Source organism: Camelus bactrianus, chromosome 5, assembly GCF_048773025.1.
Source record: "Camelus bactrianus isolate YW-2024 breed Bactrian camel chromosome 5, ASM4877302v1, whole genome shotgun sequence".
Classification (NCBI taxonomy): domain Eukaryota; kingdom Metazoa; phylum Chordata; class Mammalia; order Artiodactyla; family Camelidae; genus Camelus; species Camelus bactrianus.
This window is the reverse complement of record NC_133543.1, coordinates 96,797,203-96,814,457: the sequence shown is the minus strand read 5'-3', so window position 1 is coordinate 96,814,457 and position 17,255 is coordinate 96,797,203. Positions and strand designations below refer to the sequence as shown.

General features: G+C 43.8%; 1 protein-coding gene across 2 annotated transcripts in view; it reads left to right on the top strand.

Moving 5' to 3' along the window:
* The first annotated feature begins 9,447 nt into the window (after positions 1 to 9,447).
* DNER (delta/notch like EGF repeat containing) overlaps positions 9,448 to 17,255 on the top strand; it is a 264,365-nt gene continuing 256,557 nt past the window's right edge. Inside the window, exon 1 of one of the 2 annotated variants that reach the window (XM_074364443.1) lies at positions 9,448 to 9,831. In XM_074364443.1, coding sequence (XP_074220544.1) covers positions 9,556 to 9,831 — 276 coding nt within the window. In that variant the 5' untranslated portion in view covers positions 9,448 to 9,555. Of the gene's footprint in view, positions 9,832 to 10,194; positions 10,566 to 17,255 lie in introns of those variants that run through there. The other variant, XM_074364442.1, reaches the window with a different exon arrangement.

Here is a 17,255-nt window from a genome sequence, read left to right as displayed (position 1 = left end):
AGGTGTAAGTTGTGAGGTATCTATTCAGTGCTCTTATCTTCCATGTTGTAACACAGTTGTTTCTATACTATTTATTGAGCAATTCATCTAGTTCATCACATATACTAAATTCTCACAAATATTTATTTCTGCCTTTGGAATCCCTCATCTGTTTCATAAATGTGTCTGTGCATTTAATGTATCAGTCTTTCCATTACTGTAATTTTGTTTTAGGTTTTGAGTTGGTAGAGTTAGTCTCACCTTGTTGCCTTCTTGCTCAGAAGTTTCCTGTTTATTTTTCATGAGCTTTAGAACCAGCTTGACTAATTCCATCGTCTAAAATCTCACTGGTGAATTAATTCATTCTGTTAAATTGACAGATTAGCTTAGAGGCATTTCCGTTTTCTGACGTTAAGTCTTCCTATCCAAGTGCATGGTATGCCTTTATATTCGTTTAAGTCTATTTTGTGTTCTTCAGCAAAATTTTAACATTTTATTCAACAGGGATTTCACATTCTTGTTATGTTTGTTGCTAAATTTTTTCTTTTTGGTTTCTAATGTAAATAGGAATCCCCCATTTCTGTATCTGTTAGGCTGCTTGTTATTTGCAGATATGAAGGTTTTTGATTCTGTATACTTATTTTGTACTCAGACATTGTATGAGATTCTCTTGTTGTTTGTAATATAATTCTAGTTGGGTTCTCTAGGCATGCAATCGTATTGTTTGCATAGAATGACAACTTCACCTCCTTTCCAGTTCTGTATCTATGCATTTCCTTTTGAATAATTGCTTGGGCTGATACCTCAAGAACAATATTGAATGATAATGGTGATGGTGAATAATGTTTCATTTTCATCTTCAATGAGATTGCTTCTAGTAATCCTTCATTAATCATGGTCCTGACTTTCGGGTTGAGATAGATACTTTGTATTATGATAAGAAAGTACCTATCTTTTCCCATTTTATTAAGACTATGCTCAAGAATTTATGTTGCATTTTATCAAATGCTTTTTCAGCATTTATGAAGATCATAGGATTTTTCCTCCTTAAATCTATTAATATAGGTCAATAGATTTTTCTGATATTTAATCATGCTTTTATTTGGGCAATAAAACTTACATGGCCAGTAGATGTTAATTTTTAAATGAATTGATGGATTATTTTGCTGATTTTTAAGGGTCTTTATGTCAATTATTTTTTTGTATGTGTCTGCTAGCTTTGTTGAGTTTTGCTGTCCATGGTTTATATATTGTAAAAACAACAAGAGTGCGACTGGGATCATATGGCCAGCTCTGAAGTGATCTCTGTCATAGGGGAATGCTCAGGCCTAGATCATATGACCACTCTTGAATCTGAGATGAGGTCAGTTTCTTATTATTTATTTAATCACTTTTCTGAGATATGATTTACGTACAAAAAGCTGTGCGTATTTAATGTATGCAACTTGATGAGTTTGGAGGTGAGCAGACATCTGTGAAGCCAGCACCACAATCTATGCTGTATCCATCATCTCTAGAAGTTTTCTCTTTGTTATTATTATTATTATTGATAAGAACACTTAACATAAGATCTACTCTCTTAGCAAGTTGTTAAGTACACGAACAGAATTGTTAACGACAGGCTCGCTGCTGGGCAGCAGACCACTAGGACTTACTCATCGTGTGTAACTGACGCTTCGCACCCGTCACTAATACCTCTCCTCTTTCTCTTCCCCTCAGTCACCGGCAACCTCCATTCCATTCCACTCTCTTCTTCTATGAACTTGACTATTTTAGAGTCCTCCTCTAAGTGATCATGTATTTGTCCTCCTGTGTCTGCTTATTTCACTTTGCATAAAGTCCCCTAAGTTCATCTATGTTGTAGCAAATGACAAGGTTTCTTTTTTTAAGGCTTTATAATATAGTCCATTGTGTGTGTGTGTGTGTGTGTGTGTGTATGTTTATATACAACTTTCCTTTATCCATTGATTTGTCAATGGATATTTATGTTGCTTCTGTTTCTTGGCTACTGTGAATAAGGCTACCATGAACGTGGGAATTCAGATATCTCTTTGATATCCTGATTTTAATTCCTTTGGATATACACCTAGAGGAGAGGAATTGCTGGACTATATAGTAGTTTCATTTTTAAGTTTTTGAGGAACATCCATACTGTTTTCCATAGTAACTGCACCAATTTACATTCCTACCAGCAGTGTACCAGGGTTCCCTTTGCTCTACATCCTTGCCCACCCTTATCATCTATCTTTTTTTTAACAATAAACATCCTTACAGGTGTGATGTGATTCTCCTTGTGGTTTTGAAGTGAATTTCCCTGATGATTAGTGACGTAGAGCACCTTTTTACACACCTGTTGGCCATTTGCATGTCTTCTTTGAGAACTGTGTCTATTCAATTCCGTTGCCTATCTTTAAATTGGGTTATTTGGGGGTTCTGTTGTTGTTGTTATTGAATTGAAGGGGTTCCTTACATATTTTTTGGCTATTGACCCTTTATCAGATTTGTGACTTGCAAATATTTTCTCCCATTCCATAGGTTCCCTTTTCACTTTGTTGATTGTTTCCTCTGCTGTGTGGAAGCCTTTCGGTTTGACATAGTCCTACCTGTCTATTTTTTCTTTTGTTGCCTGTGTATTTAATGTCATATCCAAGAAGTCGGTGCCAAGACCAGTGTCAAGAAGATCTTCCTCTATGTTTTCTTGGGGTCAATTTCCCTTGAAGTACATGAGCTCAGAGTTGGATTAGGTTTGGTTCCTCCCAAGCAAAATGGGGCCCAGTTACCAAAAGAAGGATGGGGGAGAAAACAGCCGGCCCACTCTACGCAGAGCTGGCGGTAGTCCAGCTTGGATGTTTCCAACTGCCTCTGCAGCAGCACAGGATGTGCCTCTGCTGGTACTTGTGTGGTTGTCAGGAGAACTCATTAGCTCTGGATTGACAACTTCCAGACTCCTTTCATGTGGGAGAAAAAACTCCTAATTTAAGTCCTTAATTAAGAAAAACATCTTCCATATAGAAATAAAAGCGTGAAATGTTTTTTTTACGTTGGCAAAGCCAGCGTGGGCATTTCCATTGGCACTGGAGAAGGCACTATGGCTATTTCACGGCATTCTATTTCAAGGTCCCGAGTGAATCCGGGAGCAAAGGAGAGGCCTTGAACTGAACCTCCTTATTTTCAAGCCAGTTGATGTAGATTCCTTCCTGAAAACAGTCCTATATTCTAGTATAGCACATTCCTTGTAAGAAAAAAATTGAAACTAAAAACAATTATTGAGTTGAACATAATTCTCATGTTCTCAAGAGTCTTTGTGAAAAGATCTGATTTTCATATGGTGGTAGCTGAAGTGCTTTATGAAATATTTATAGAGGGAAGATAGGCTTCCTTGCTGTCTTTTTATTCAAGACTTCTCATTTAAACTTGCCCTGGATCAAATCAATTTTAGAGTGATAATGTAAAAGAAATTAAAGCTGTTTTAAACTGCTGCTGGAACAGTGGTTTAATTCAAATCAGGGCAAGTCTAGAGGGAAGAAAGTAAATGCGAACGTGTCTTAAACACAGCATTTAGGAATCGTTCAATGACAATTCAGTGTAAAATAACCTGGATATATATGCTAAAACACTTGAATGACTAATTACAAAAAAGGATACTACTAATTAAAGGAATAAGATAATAGTACTGGTGCTGTGACTGGAATGCACGCAAATCATATTTATTCTTTGTGAAGACTCTTCAAAGGCACTTAAAACTCCCATGTACTTAATATTTATATTTTTACACTACCTTTTGATATGATTGCCTCTTATGTAGGAAATAATCGGAGTGGAGGAAAGGCAGTCTGGGGAAGTGGAAAAAGCATAAACTTGTGGAATTCAGAGGACTGAGTTCTCGTTCAGGGTCTGCTCCTGCCCAGCCTGGAGCAGTGGTTAATTTCCTCAATGCCTCACCTTTCTCCTCAGGAAAGGCTGTCAGAGACCGGTCCCATTTTCACAGCCTATAATTCTCCAAGTCAGGAGCAGCAGTGCACCTTACAAGGAAAGCAAGTGAACAACAAAGCTAAACCTTCAAGAGCCTCCCCCAACAGTAAACCAAAGAGCAGGCACTGTGCATCATTCCATATACTCACTCCTGGTACATACATGATACATACGCACAGTACAAAGATCACACACACACGACACGACACACACTTACACAACACACATCACATATCCATATATGAAACGTACATTGTATAGACATATAGCTATGATGTACACGTTGTATGTGTATTATATATATGTATGTATATATATATTTCAGTACCTACCAAGCATCAGACTCTGCATTGCAGGAAATTCATTTAGCAGATGCAGGATAGAGGTTCAAAGTACAGGCTTTTCAGCCAGATTCTTCTCTAGGAGTCCTGGCCACTCTACTTGCTGGGTGAGTTTAGACCTTTTCCTTAACCTCATTGCACCTCAATTTTGTCTTTTTAAAATTAGACACAAATCTTAGTTTCTGCCTCATGATGCTGGCACTTGGATTACATGAGATAATACGTAAAATATACTCATATTAATGCCCAGTACATTGCACAGATTCAACTCGCTACCACTATCACCCCATTTTATTCTCCCAGGATCTTTATAAAGTAGAATGTCTGTTCAAAGCCTCAGGAACTTCCTTGGTGAAATCAGAAGCCAGCCCTGCAAAATGGAGGGCAAGACAAAACTGAAGAAGAGAGTTGACTGCTCCATATCAGCAGGTGGCAAGAGTTAACAAGCAGAGAACTTACACATGAGCTGTATCTTGGGCTCCACCAGAGTAGATCTGTGCATCCACTGTCAGAATCTTAATAGTTTATATAGAAGCCTTAACTGGGTTTAGTCTCGTATTCAATCTAGATGGTCTCAACACCACCTCACTCTCTCAAATCTACGTCCTTGAAACTGCTCACTGTAGGAGTAGGTGGAAGGTATATTCCAAGGATGGAAGGGGACGAGGAGCCTCTGATTGCCTGGGTTCGGCTTATAGGTCAACGGGTGGTTACATCCTCTCGACGACCTCCTCCAACATGGGTATTTCTGTCTCCATATGCTGTGGCATCTGAAGGTCAAAAAGACTGAGTAATTTTTCCACCATCATCATGGGTCCTGATACAACTGTTTCGGTTAGAGTAGGCCGTTTGGGGCTGTTCTCTAAGGCAGAAAACTGTTCACCAGGAAATGTATTCCTTGTCTCTGGATTGTGCGGCTGACTTTTTCTTTCATGCTGCCTCCAACTTCAATCCAGCATCCAGGCCCACCCTCTGCAGGAAGCAAGAACGGTCCCTTATATTCCTGAAAGTGGGAAGAGGCGGCAGTGACAACAACACTGGCTACAGGCAGCTCTGGGTGCAGAGAGCAGCATAGCGACCAACTTACCAATGACTGCAGAAAACTTAGGTTCTCTGAGGGAGAAGGTGAGTGCGGAATCATCGATAGATGCAAACGGGTACACCTTGGAGCTACTGCGGGTCCGTTCCAGACCCTGCAATGAAGTGAATATCACATTAAAGCAAGTCACAGGAATTGTTTCCCAGTGCATATAAAGTTTATGTTTACACTATACTGTAACCTATTCTCTGCAATATATAGCATTATGACAAAAGAAGTCATACCTTAGTTAAAAATGCTTTGTTGCTAAAAAATGCTAACCATCATCTGAACTTTCAGTGAGTCATAGCAGCAACATCAAAGGTCATTTGATCACAGATCACCATAACAAACATAACAATAATGAAAATCCTACAAATATTGTGAGAATTACCAAAATGTCACGCAAGACAGAAGTGAGCAAATGCTGTTGGAAAAATGGTGCCAGTAGACTTGCTCAAAGCAGGGTTGCCAAGAACCTTCGATTTGTAAAAAACGCAATACTATGAAACACAGTAAAGCGAAGTACAGTGAAGTGAGATATGTCTGTATATTAGAACCTGTGGAGCTCCAGGTAAGCTGAAGGTGATATGTCACCCCATGTAGGTCTTCCTGTTTGGATCTTGGTTCAAACCTTGGGTTTGCAGTTTGATCTAAATACGAGATTATAAGTCTATGAGTCATAACATTGTGCATCAGTCAGGCATTCCCACAGGATTCTCTGAAGGTTATAGAGCATGGGAACCTCACTACTGACAGAAGTTGTCATTAAAGCCAGTGGTTCCCTGGGCTGGTCAGGGAAGATGATTTTCTCCTGTTGTGACAAAACACAAAAAATAAGGACAATTATGTTTGCATTGGTTTGTAATATTTTTGTAACATCTAGAGTATAATGCAGTTGAGTTGTAACTCTGGAATAGATCCATGGAAAGAAACCAGCAGAACTGTTTCTCAAAATGTTTCTGTTACATCAAATTCAGAGGCCTTGGCATCCCTAGTTGGAACCAGTCTTCTGTCTTGCAGGAATAGCACCCTTGAGATAGCCAGTCATGCTGCATGGCCCTGGGAACAGTCAGTCCTGCCTTGCCACCTACTTATGTGTGATCTGGAGTTATTTAAGATTGTTGGGGCTCGGGGTTTAAAATGACAGTGGTTTATGTCTTATGTGACATGTCTATTGCAGGTTCCCATTGCTTTGCCACATTGCCCTCCCTCAGAGACACAGGCCAGAGGAGCCTCCCCCTTTTGGAATCTTGCTGGTCACCACGGTCATGTGAGTCATACACTGGATTTTAAAGGCTTCCATCTGGAAGAAGTGCATGCAATCTCCCCTCACATTTCATTGGACAAGACAAGTCATGTGACTACACCTAACTTCAAGAGGGCAAGAAAGTACAGTTCTACAGAGTTCTAGGAAGGAGGAGAGGGAGAAATATTGGCAAATAGCAGTAGGACCAAATGTACAGTCATTCACTGCATACTCCATTTTATTTATTTTAGCTCAGCATTTTGACTGGTTGAAAGAAATTTATGTCTTTATTCTAGTATGAATTGTATTAGCTGCCAAATTTTGAGAGTCTATGGCATTTCTCTAAAAACTTCCACTAGCCTGGTAGTGATTCACTGACTAGTGCATTCGGACTACGATTGTTCCATGGTTTTAAGTCTACTTTCTCCATAAGGCAATCATGAGAAATTCTATCACATTCTTTGCTGAAATCAAGTCACATTTTTGGGGTATTTTGCCCTCAACTTACTAAAGTAAGCTCTCTATGAAAAAGAAAATAAAGTGGATTCAGGTAAAGATTTGATATTCTATAAATTTGGAATAATATGAACCAAAGGCCTGGATAATTGAATTTTTAGTTTTCATTTAAACATAGAGTCAACATTATTTTAATAGCTTCTGTTAATAAGACATGTAATATATTAGTTGGACTCTTTGGTCAGGTGCTTGGTGGTCTTGCAGATAACTGAAAACGGTCAGCCAAGTACCAAATCAGCCTTCAGAACCAAAATGACCCACTTCTTTCATGGTATTTAGTATGTGGATGTTTTGGGGCCAGGGAATAGAATACTATATTCTATTGTCCAGAATTAATCACATTGCTCCACTTATAAGAAAGGGAGCTGGGAGATTTATTCTTCCTTTTTTAGCTTGGAGAAAAATGGACTTGTCTCTTCTATAATACGCCCGTTAAAGATCAAAAATAGAGAGAATGTTTTTAAAAAACTGAACAGTATTTGGAAAATTCAGAAAGCAGCATCCAGAAAATAAAACCACTGTTAATTACTCCGTATTTCAAAGGGATATGAAATTCACAACTACGGTGTGATTTTAATTAGTTCACAATCTTTCTTATGCTTCATTTTGCTTCATTTGTGCGTGTGTGTGTGTGTGTGTGTGTGTGTGTTGATGGAATGGAGTGAGCGGCACTAGTCCAGTAATTCAGGATTTAAGGTAAAAGAAGTTAGTTTCGGGAAAGAATGCATATTCCAGAGGCACAGAAAGTGGAAGAAACACCTGGATGATGAGGCTAGTACCAGCAGAGGGTGCTGGTGTGGTACAAAATTAAGATTTTTTTTTTTTTTTAAAGAGGAGGTCACAGCTAAAAGACAGCAGGTGTGAGGGAAATGTAAGAACTGTTTGGGTTCACTTGGAAATATGAACTCCCCCGCTGCCTGCAGATTTGTCTGGTTCTCAGTGATTTCTCATAATGGCCACATGAATTTTAAGCATCGCCTAAGTCACAAATGCCTGACACTTTCGCACCTATGTCAGAGCGTGACTGGGAGAGGCTGTGCAGTTTGGCTCCTGTTTTCACTGGAGACTTTTATCAGCCCCTGGCTGCTCCTCTGTGGCACCTCATGCATGGGTTCATGTAAAGTCTCGACTTTCTTTTTTGCTCAGGTTTTACAAAACTGTATTTGTGTGCCCCACCCCCAAATTTTACCTAAACTCATGCTTTCCTCCTTGTCTTGACCGGTAGAGGTCGTGAAAGGTTGGACGGGAAACAAGGTGAGCTGCGTTTCCTCAGCAGAGCCTGACCTCCTTGGCTGTCAAAGCACGAGCCAGCCTAACCCAGACGTTTAGAGGAGACCCCCGCCCCCTGCCCGCCCCCCTTCCTAAGTAGGTCGCGGTGAACGTTCCTTTTACACAGAGCTCTATAGTAAACCCTGGCAGGGCCTTCGCGAACCTGCACTTTTGAACTGCTCTTTCAAAAGAATGACAGCGTTCTTGGCTGGGAGTCAAGTGACCCACTGGGCTCCCGTCCAGCCTTTCTGGGCCTCAGTTTCCTCCTCGGTTCAACGGCAGGGTTAGACACTGATCCCGAGGCCTCTCACATCTCTCACACCACAGTCAGACATTTCTCAGTGCGCGGCCGGCTCCGCCCTCAGGAGAGGGCCCGCGAGAAGGGAGACTCCTCGGTCAGCACCAAGGACAAGGGCCCCGGGGCCGCTGCTCAGACGCAAGGTCACTTCCTAGCAAGCCGAGCGGATCAGCGGGTGTCCGGGAGCTCCTGTTTGGAGGTGGCGCGGGGAGGACTGTGTGTGCTGGGGGAGTGTTGTGGGAGGGGAAGGAGCAGCCCCGGGGAATGAAGTAAGGCCGGTCCCCGCTGCGGTCTCACAGATTCTGCGCCAAGAGGTCGCCGGCGGCTGCTGCCAGTCGGGCCACCCCTTCCTTCGTCGCGCAGGGCGGCTGCCCGCCCCTGTCCCGCCCATGGGGGGCGCCCTGCTGCTCCTGACCTGGAGACCATACAGTCCTTCCCGTGCCTGCGTTGACCTCTCCACCCCCTTTCTTTCCCGAGCCCCGTCTAGTTCCCCCCAAGGCGCGCTGCCACCCTCAGGGTCTTTTGGACACACCCACGACTCTGACCGCTCGTCTTAGGGCTGGAAGCCCTTGACGGCCTTTCTGCTCCTCCTGTTCCAACTCCCTGTGGGGAAGGGTCCCCACTCCCCTTTCCTCCCAAGCCAGTCCGGAGCCCCGCCCCCGCTTTTCCCGCCCCCTTGCTTGCCCCGCCCCAAAGGCCCCGCCCGCCGTTGCCCCGGGAACCGTGGATCCCGCAGCTGCAGGAGGCGCCGAGCCCAGCAGAGCCGCTCTCTCCGCCAGCGCCGCCGCTCCCGCCGCCAGCGCCGCCACCGCGCCTCAGCTCCGGCTCCCGCTCCGCGCCCGCTCGGTCGGCCATGCCGCCCCGCCGCGCCCCGGCGCCCGGCGCGCAGCTGCTGCCTGCGCCCGTCCTACTACTATTGCTGCTCGGCGCGGGGCCCCACAGCGGCTGCCTGGCCAGTCCGGTGCCCGCCGCGCCCCTGCTGGTGCCGGGCCCCTGCGCCGCGCAGCCCTGCCGGAATGGGGGTGTGTGCACCCAGCGCCCCGCGCCCGGCCCGCAGTCCTCGGCCCCCGCCGGCGAGCCCGGCTACAGCTGCACCTGCCCCCCCGGGTTTTCCGGCGCCAACTGCCAGGTGAGTGGACGCGGCGGGCGCGGCGCAGGGCGCCAGCCGGGGACCCGAAACCTCTCCCCGCCCGGCACTGCACGCTGCCCAGCGCGGTTCTCCAGGGTGCCTGACACGAACTTCTACCCTTTCGGGAAGGGGATGGGTCTGGACTCTTGGCCCGCGTGGATGCAGACCCCTGGCCAACCTTACAAGTGTCGCTTTTCTGTCCACTTTAGTTCTCCAACCGTGTCAGCTCGGGGCTCTCGGGGCGCACCACTCCAGGGCCCGGCAGCCACACTAGACCTGGTACTCCTGGCACGACCATTAGCCACCAAGTGGCGCGCCCCTCTCGGCCCGGGCGGAGCCACACTCCGTTAGAGCCGGATCTCTGTGCTCACCCTGGCAGGGCAGAGGGGCCAGCTCCGAGCGTCCCTGGCGGGATGTTCAGTGTCCAGATGGCCACTGCTCCTTGTCCCGCTGACCCTGCGTGTGTCGAGGGTGAGCAGTATAGGAGGCAGGAAATGGCGTGCTCCATGCCAGAGGGTCCGGGACTTTCTTTCCTATCCTCCACCTTTGAGGGCTCTACCAAGGCAGCCGGAAGCCGAGGCCGAGAGGTCAGCTGGCTACCCGCGGCCTGCGACCAGCCCTTTCTGAGCTTAGGACGAAGTGTTGGAGCAGTAGGAAGCATTCGAGGGGACATTGTGAGTGGGGCTTGGTGTGTCACCCTCCCGGCTGGATGCCCCTGGAGGCGCACGTTTGAGGTGAGCAGCCAGGGCGTGAGCAGGGCACTGGGAGGCTTCGAGGAAGCCGTGGGGCGGTGCAAGGGATGGGAGATGGCCAGCTGCTGCTGGTGGATTTGGGATTTTCAAGAGAATTTGGCAGATGATAATAAAAGAGGCTGGATTGTGAATGCTCGGGTCAAACCTACTAACCTATTAACGTCAACATTTTAAATAGGCTATTTGGTAGACCTGTGTGTGCAGGTAGAAAATCCCCAAGTCTCTATTCCAGGGCAGGCAAATAATGGATTTATCTGAAACGATTGTATTAAACCAAGTGAATGTGGAATATATCTGGGAACCAATGCTTTCTTTCTTACATTTGGATTGGAAAACTTTGTTTCATATAAATTTGATTAAATGCCCCAAGAGTTACTTTGAAAATGCTCCAATGCACTTTTATTTCTGTGGGGAAGAGGCCACATATGATATGATATGATTTGATATGATGGAATGTAATAAATAGGCTTCAATTTTTTTTAACAGAAGTAAATGGGATTGAGAAACTCGACCTTGACAGAATTTGGGCTATTTCTTAGAATCTTGTTTTTTTCTCTCATTAGTAGCAAATTATCGAACTGAATCTATGTTTTCAATGTCAGTCTGGTTCTTTGATCTATCTCTTCGTCTTTGTTAATTGGTTCCAATAAGGTTTAATTCCCACAAAGGGAATGAGGAGGAGGAGGATGATAATGATGAGTGTGTGTCATGTGACCATGTGGAGCAGATTTGGGGCAGGAGGGCTCTTTGGGGAGATGCCTATTACAGCCATTCGACCATTAGGACAAAGTCTTGCTTATTAATTTCCCCTGTTGATTGATGATTTACATGACTTTTACTGAAGAAATGAGTTGCCTGAGTGCTTCTGTCAAACTGCTATTATATTTACATGTCTGAAATCCATCCTTGAAAGAAGTAGTTGATTTGGACTCGGAATGTAGTAGGGATGGGCAGGAGAAGGTACGTTAGGGTATGCATCAGTTTAAGTAAATGGGAAGAAAGACTGGAGATTGGGAATTTAACCCAACTCTGAGGTTTTTTGTGTGTGTGACTAAAAATAGGTATGAAAAATCTTCGAGAAAGAGAAAGACCTCTTTAGTGCTTCCTAAAGATGACTCACAGAACAGTATAAATATTTTTTGTCCCTAAGTGGTGGACATATAATGTTTTCATTCAGACACAAGTCATGAACTAATACACAGATATTGCAGAACCAACCGGTTCAAAACAGATTCGGGCTTCTAGCTCCCATCTGAGACAGTCTTAGCTATGTGAACGCTATCACCTGGGGAGAAGCAATGCTGGGTGTTGTGAGTTCCGAGTTGAAGAGAGCCAGAGTAACTGTAATTCTAACGGGAAACCTTAGCAAATTTGGAACCTGATCTGGCTTGGTTACCCAGAAGAACTTGACTGAGATGATTCAGAGCCTTATAAACCCATAAAAAATTGATTCCTCATCATTTTAACTTAATCTTTCATGATCTTGCAGTAACACTTGAGACGCTCATTTTCGATGGAGGGCGGGGGAAAGGCCATCAATAGGGAAGTCAAACGGGGGGAAAAAACCCTTACACATACTCACTTACAGAGAAGGGAAATGGATGTTAGCCGTTGCAGACAGTGTGGTTGCTGAAACAGAACCTCACGCTCACTGGATACATTGAAAATGGAAATTTGCCTGTACGGGGAAGCAGGAAGTGTCACCACCCCGCCCCCCAACTACAAAGACAATAATATTAGCAATGGAAACATACAAATCTAACTCTGAAGTTTCTTTTCTTTTTTTCTTTCTTTTCTTTTCCTCCCCTCCCTTTCTTCCTCCTCTCCTTTCTTTTTCTTTTTCTTTCTTTTCTTCCACCCCACCCCTTCTTCTTTTGTGGAAACAATTAAGAAAACCATGAATCACTAAATGGGATTAAAATGGATTAAGGCCATCTTCAGCTTTTTTTTTTTTTTTTACCTTTTTAATTTTTAAATGGAGGTACTGGGGATTGAACTCAGGACTCATGCATGCTAAGCACATACTCTACCACTGAGCTCTACCCTGCCCGGGTCTTCAGCTTTTGTGTGGTCAGCTGACTGTCATTAGGGCAAGTCCATGGGTCCAGGCAGTGCTTATTGTATCAGCCGGCGGCAGGAACTCACAGGATCTGGGGACTGCGTGGTGTGAAGGGAGAACATGTGGGTTTGAGACTGAGCTGCCGTGACAGGTGATCTTAAGAGTCTCAGTTTCCTCATCTTCAAGGATGGGCTCTACCTCACAGGGCTGGTAATAGAGTCTGATTCTGTTTTTTTGATGTCTGACTGCTGACAGCTTTTAAGCCTCCCCTGTCCCTCTACCCCTTCTGCCAACATCTAGGCAAGCTGATGAGAAATCTTAGGTGCTCCTTCCTTAGGTGCTGGCGAGAGGTTGAAACCATGCAGACCCTTGCCCGTGCTTAGGATACATCTTAAGATGCATCTTTCTAAGTCCTCTGACACACTTAAACATATTAAGTCATGAGGATTCAATGGATTCTAAAAATGTATGTGGAAATCTCATCTACAGAGACATGATGACGATGCTGCTGACGATGCTGCTGCTGATAATGACTAATGCTTTTCTCAAGCACTTGACATGCGCCAGCGCTGTTTCAGGGGCTTTACACCTAATGGCTCACCAGTCCCTGCAGTGTCCTCTGAGCTGGGTGCTGTCATCATCCCCATTGTTTAGATGAAGTGCATAAAAGTTAAATGACCGGCCCAAGGTCACCCTGCTAGTAAGTGTAGGATTTGAACCAGGTAGCTGGTAGCTGGCTTGATGTAAGTTGTCGAGTGTGAAGGGTGCTGAGATGAAAGTCAGCCCTGGCCCTGTCGTTTTTAGCTGAGACTTAAAATAGGCTCTGTAACCTCTTTGAGTCTTATCAGTAAACAGGGGACAGAGTGATTTCTGAGTCTGGTCTTGCTCTCAGACAAACACAGCTTGCATGGCTGTGCCCAGTGGAGGGAAAAGCCAACGAATGACAAAGACACAGCAAGTTCTTCTGATGCCACCCACCAAGCAGGCCCTTCTCTTGGGGTTAGAATTCTGGGTCCTGGCTGAATTTATTTTCACCGTGGTGACAAGCATGTGGGCACGAAATAAAAGAAACACACATATTTCTGATGGGTTTGCAGAAATGTCACATTTCAAATTTAAAAAAAATTGAGGCCGTTGGTCTTCTCTTTCTGGTTCATTCGGGGAAGCAGGCAGGTATCAGAGGTGGCAGCTGCTGGACAGATTTTTCTTTTCCGGTGAGCCGTCCTTCCTTCCATGGGGCCTTCCATCAAAGGTATTTACAGATGGAAGATGTAAAGATGATTTACATTTGTATTATTTTGTTTGTAAAGCCTTTTTGTTTTAATGAAATAATTCTTTGCCAAATATTCAAGCAATCAGACACCTGTTTGTTTGTTTGTTTTTCATGTCGTGTTCCCTAGGAATCTTATCCTTTGGGATTAGAATGAAAATGTGTCGATTTCTGCACTTGGAGAAAAAAGGGGCTTGTGTACGCAGTTTTACCCACTAAGCTGATTCGATAATCCTCTCTTTGATTAAACATGCTGACTTGAAACAATGGTTCTGCCTCAGATGAATCCATTTCTGGCTGAAGTTTGCTAACAAAGAAACAATTCTAGCTCCTTGCACAGCTCGGTCTTCTCTACTGGGCTTTTTGCACACGTACACACACATGCACACACACACTTGTGCAGAATGTCCTATATTAGCTGAGATGTCAAGGGACATTGCTTCTTTCTCTCTCAGCTAAAAATAACAGGGCCAGTTAATAGAAGCCCATTAACTTTCTGTGACCTTGAGAGAGTAATTGAACATCCCTGAACTTCAGTTTTTATATCTCCAAAGTGGACTAATAATGCTTGTCTTATTTTCTTTTTAGAAAAGATGCAATTAATAAAAAAAGTTGGGAGAATGAATTTTAAAGACGTTTTGAAAATAAAGTAAAATGTTGCACAAATACAAAGTATAGACTAGGGAAAGGATTATGTGTTTCTCATATAAAATGTGATTGCAGCAGTTTATTCAGTTTCTGTGATTCTTTTCCCTCCATGAAGAGACTCAGCTCTTCCTCCCTAGTAGGATGAGTTATGCTACAACATCAGTTTTAAAAATGGAAAATTTTTATTGTACTAAAATTTTGATAAATATGTAATTCTTTTTATTTGGAAATAGACGAATACTTTCTCAGAAAATTCTCAGTGAAGTGAGGTTTTCTTTTGAAATAAACGAACAAGTCTTGTCAAAATTCTTTGAACAATTTTACTAAAGGAAAAGAATGGTTGGTTTTCTCAGTACTGTTAAAATGGAGTGATTTTCTTATTTTATTTTTCTGGTACATTCTTAGGAAACATCATTTTTCTCAGCTTGGCCACCTGACAAAAATCACACTTCTGCCTTTAGCTTCTTTTGTTTAAGCCTCTCATGTGACATAGCATCCAGAATGGTTCTGTTTATGCCCTCATTTCTCAAGCATCAAACAGGAAAGAAAACCTATCTGAAGCTGAAGGATGTTTGAGTCGGAAAACAGAATGCTGAGTATATTTTTAGGTCTTACCGATTTAGGGGACAGCTGTGGTCAGCACTGCTTAACCCAAGGGTGGGGACTATAGAATCTGCCCCCTGAACAGAAAGTCCAACAGCACAGTCAAGTTTTGTGGATAGAATTTCTTCCTTATTCCCCCTTCTCCCTTCACCTACACTGGCTGCATGTCAGAGTCACCTGGGAGCTTTAACAAAAATGAGTGCCCGGGTGCCACTGTCTCCCGTCCCCCAGGCTCTGACTTAATTGGTTGGTTTGGGGCTTGGACACCTGTGATCTTTAAATGTCCCCAAGTGAGTCTACTGTGTGACCAGGGTTGAGAAGCCCCCGCTAGGCTCTTGTCATCTCCCCCCATAGCCTGCACAGCAAGAAGCACATGGCAGAAAAAAAGAAGACAGTCCCACCTGCTCTTGGTCCTTCTCGTCCAAAAGCATCCAGTTTCGAAGGGCCTGGAATTTCTGGCCTACCCTCTCCTCAAATGGCCAAGGTTTTGTATCTCAAAGCGGATTTGAAGTCTCCATGAAGGAGACTGATGAGTGACCGTGCTGCCATGTTAAGGGTCCAGGCATGGGAGTGAGACCTAGGGGGGAATCCAGCTCTGAGTGTCCTCGGGTAAGTAAGTAGTTTTTCTGCAGCTTGGTTTCCTCATCTGTCAAAAGGGGACTCTGATGCCAACCTTGAAGGTTGTTGTGGCTTAGAAAAGTATCTAGCCCAGTGACTGGCCCATAGGGGACACCTAATAAAAGGAAGCCATATACGTATCTATAATAGCAGTCTTGTTTATTTCATGCTTTTCCCTTGGACTGAAAAAAAAATCATTTCTTTCCTACCTGATTCTCAAGAAGACTAAAATTCCATCAGTAGAGATTCATTTCTTTGGTTGTGATGTATAAGATGCTAGAAAATGTGGATTTTGGTGCTGACTCTCCACAGCATTCACTTCCATTAGTTCTTCCTTTGTATCCCTTTTACCAGGCAGATGCCAGAAACAATAATAAGAGGACAGTGTGCACCAGAAATTAACACGACATTGTAAATCGACTACACTTCAATAAAAAAGAGGACAGTGTGAACTGAGCATGTGCTGGCCATCTAGGCTTTTATGGAATCATTTGTTGCTTTATTTGAATGCTGACCTGTCGTCGGTCAACTATCACGATGTGAGTCTTAGCATAGTTGTCCTTAGGAGGAGGGGCTTCTCTAAATCGCCCCTCCCTACTCCCCAGGGTGAGTGAGTGCAGAGCAGGGCCCCAGCCAGGACTACACACTTGAGGACTAGAGGAGCACTGGGCACCCAGACAGCAGACAGACACCCAGCCAAGAATGGTTTTAACATTTTAAAATGGTTGGAAATAAATCAAAATGAGTATTTTGGGATGCATGAAAATGATATGAAATTCAAATTTCAATGTCCATCAATAAGGCTTTATTGAACATGGCCACACCGATTTGTTTAAGTACCATCGGTTTATGTGCTCCAACCGCAGAGCTGAGTAGCTGGATTCGATGGTGTGAATTGCAAAGCTGAAAATATTTATCTGGCCTGTGACGAAGGAAGAGGTTGGCTGACTATTTCAGCAAATGTTGGTGGAAAGAATTTATTTTTCCACTTTTATTTATTGGACTTAGCTGAAGCCTGCCCTCCTTCCGTCCCTTCATCCCGAGGGGTGTCTGGAGCCAGGTTCTAGAGCCCAGTGCTGAGGCTGGACTCGTGGGAGATACACCGATGGATAAACAGCTCTTGTCTTCAAATTGCTTAAATCTTGAGAGTCATCCTAGACAGACTTTAACTTTTCATTGTACATAACAGCCTTGGTTTAATATGTTTGGACAGTGGAGTTACAGTCTGCTTCTGGGGAGGCATGTGCAGTAGGGAAAGGAAATGTTAGCTCTGAAGGTTCTGAGTATGAATTTAAAGGTTTAGAATCCCTGCTCAGTCACTACAAGCTTATTAGCTTTCTTCTTCCTTTTCCTTCCTTCCTTCCTTTCTTCCTTCCTTCCTTTCCTTCTTTCTTTCCTGTGAAAGTAGTTTGTATTTATTTATTTATTTACTATTTAATCCATTTCTTGTTATTTTTTATTGAAGTATAGTTGA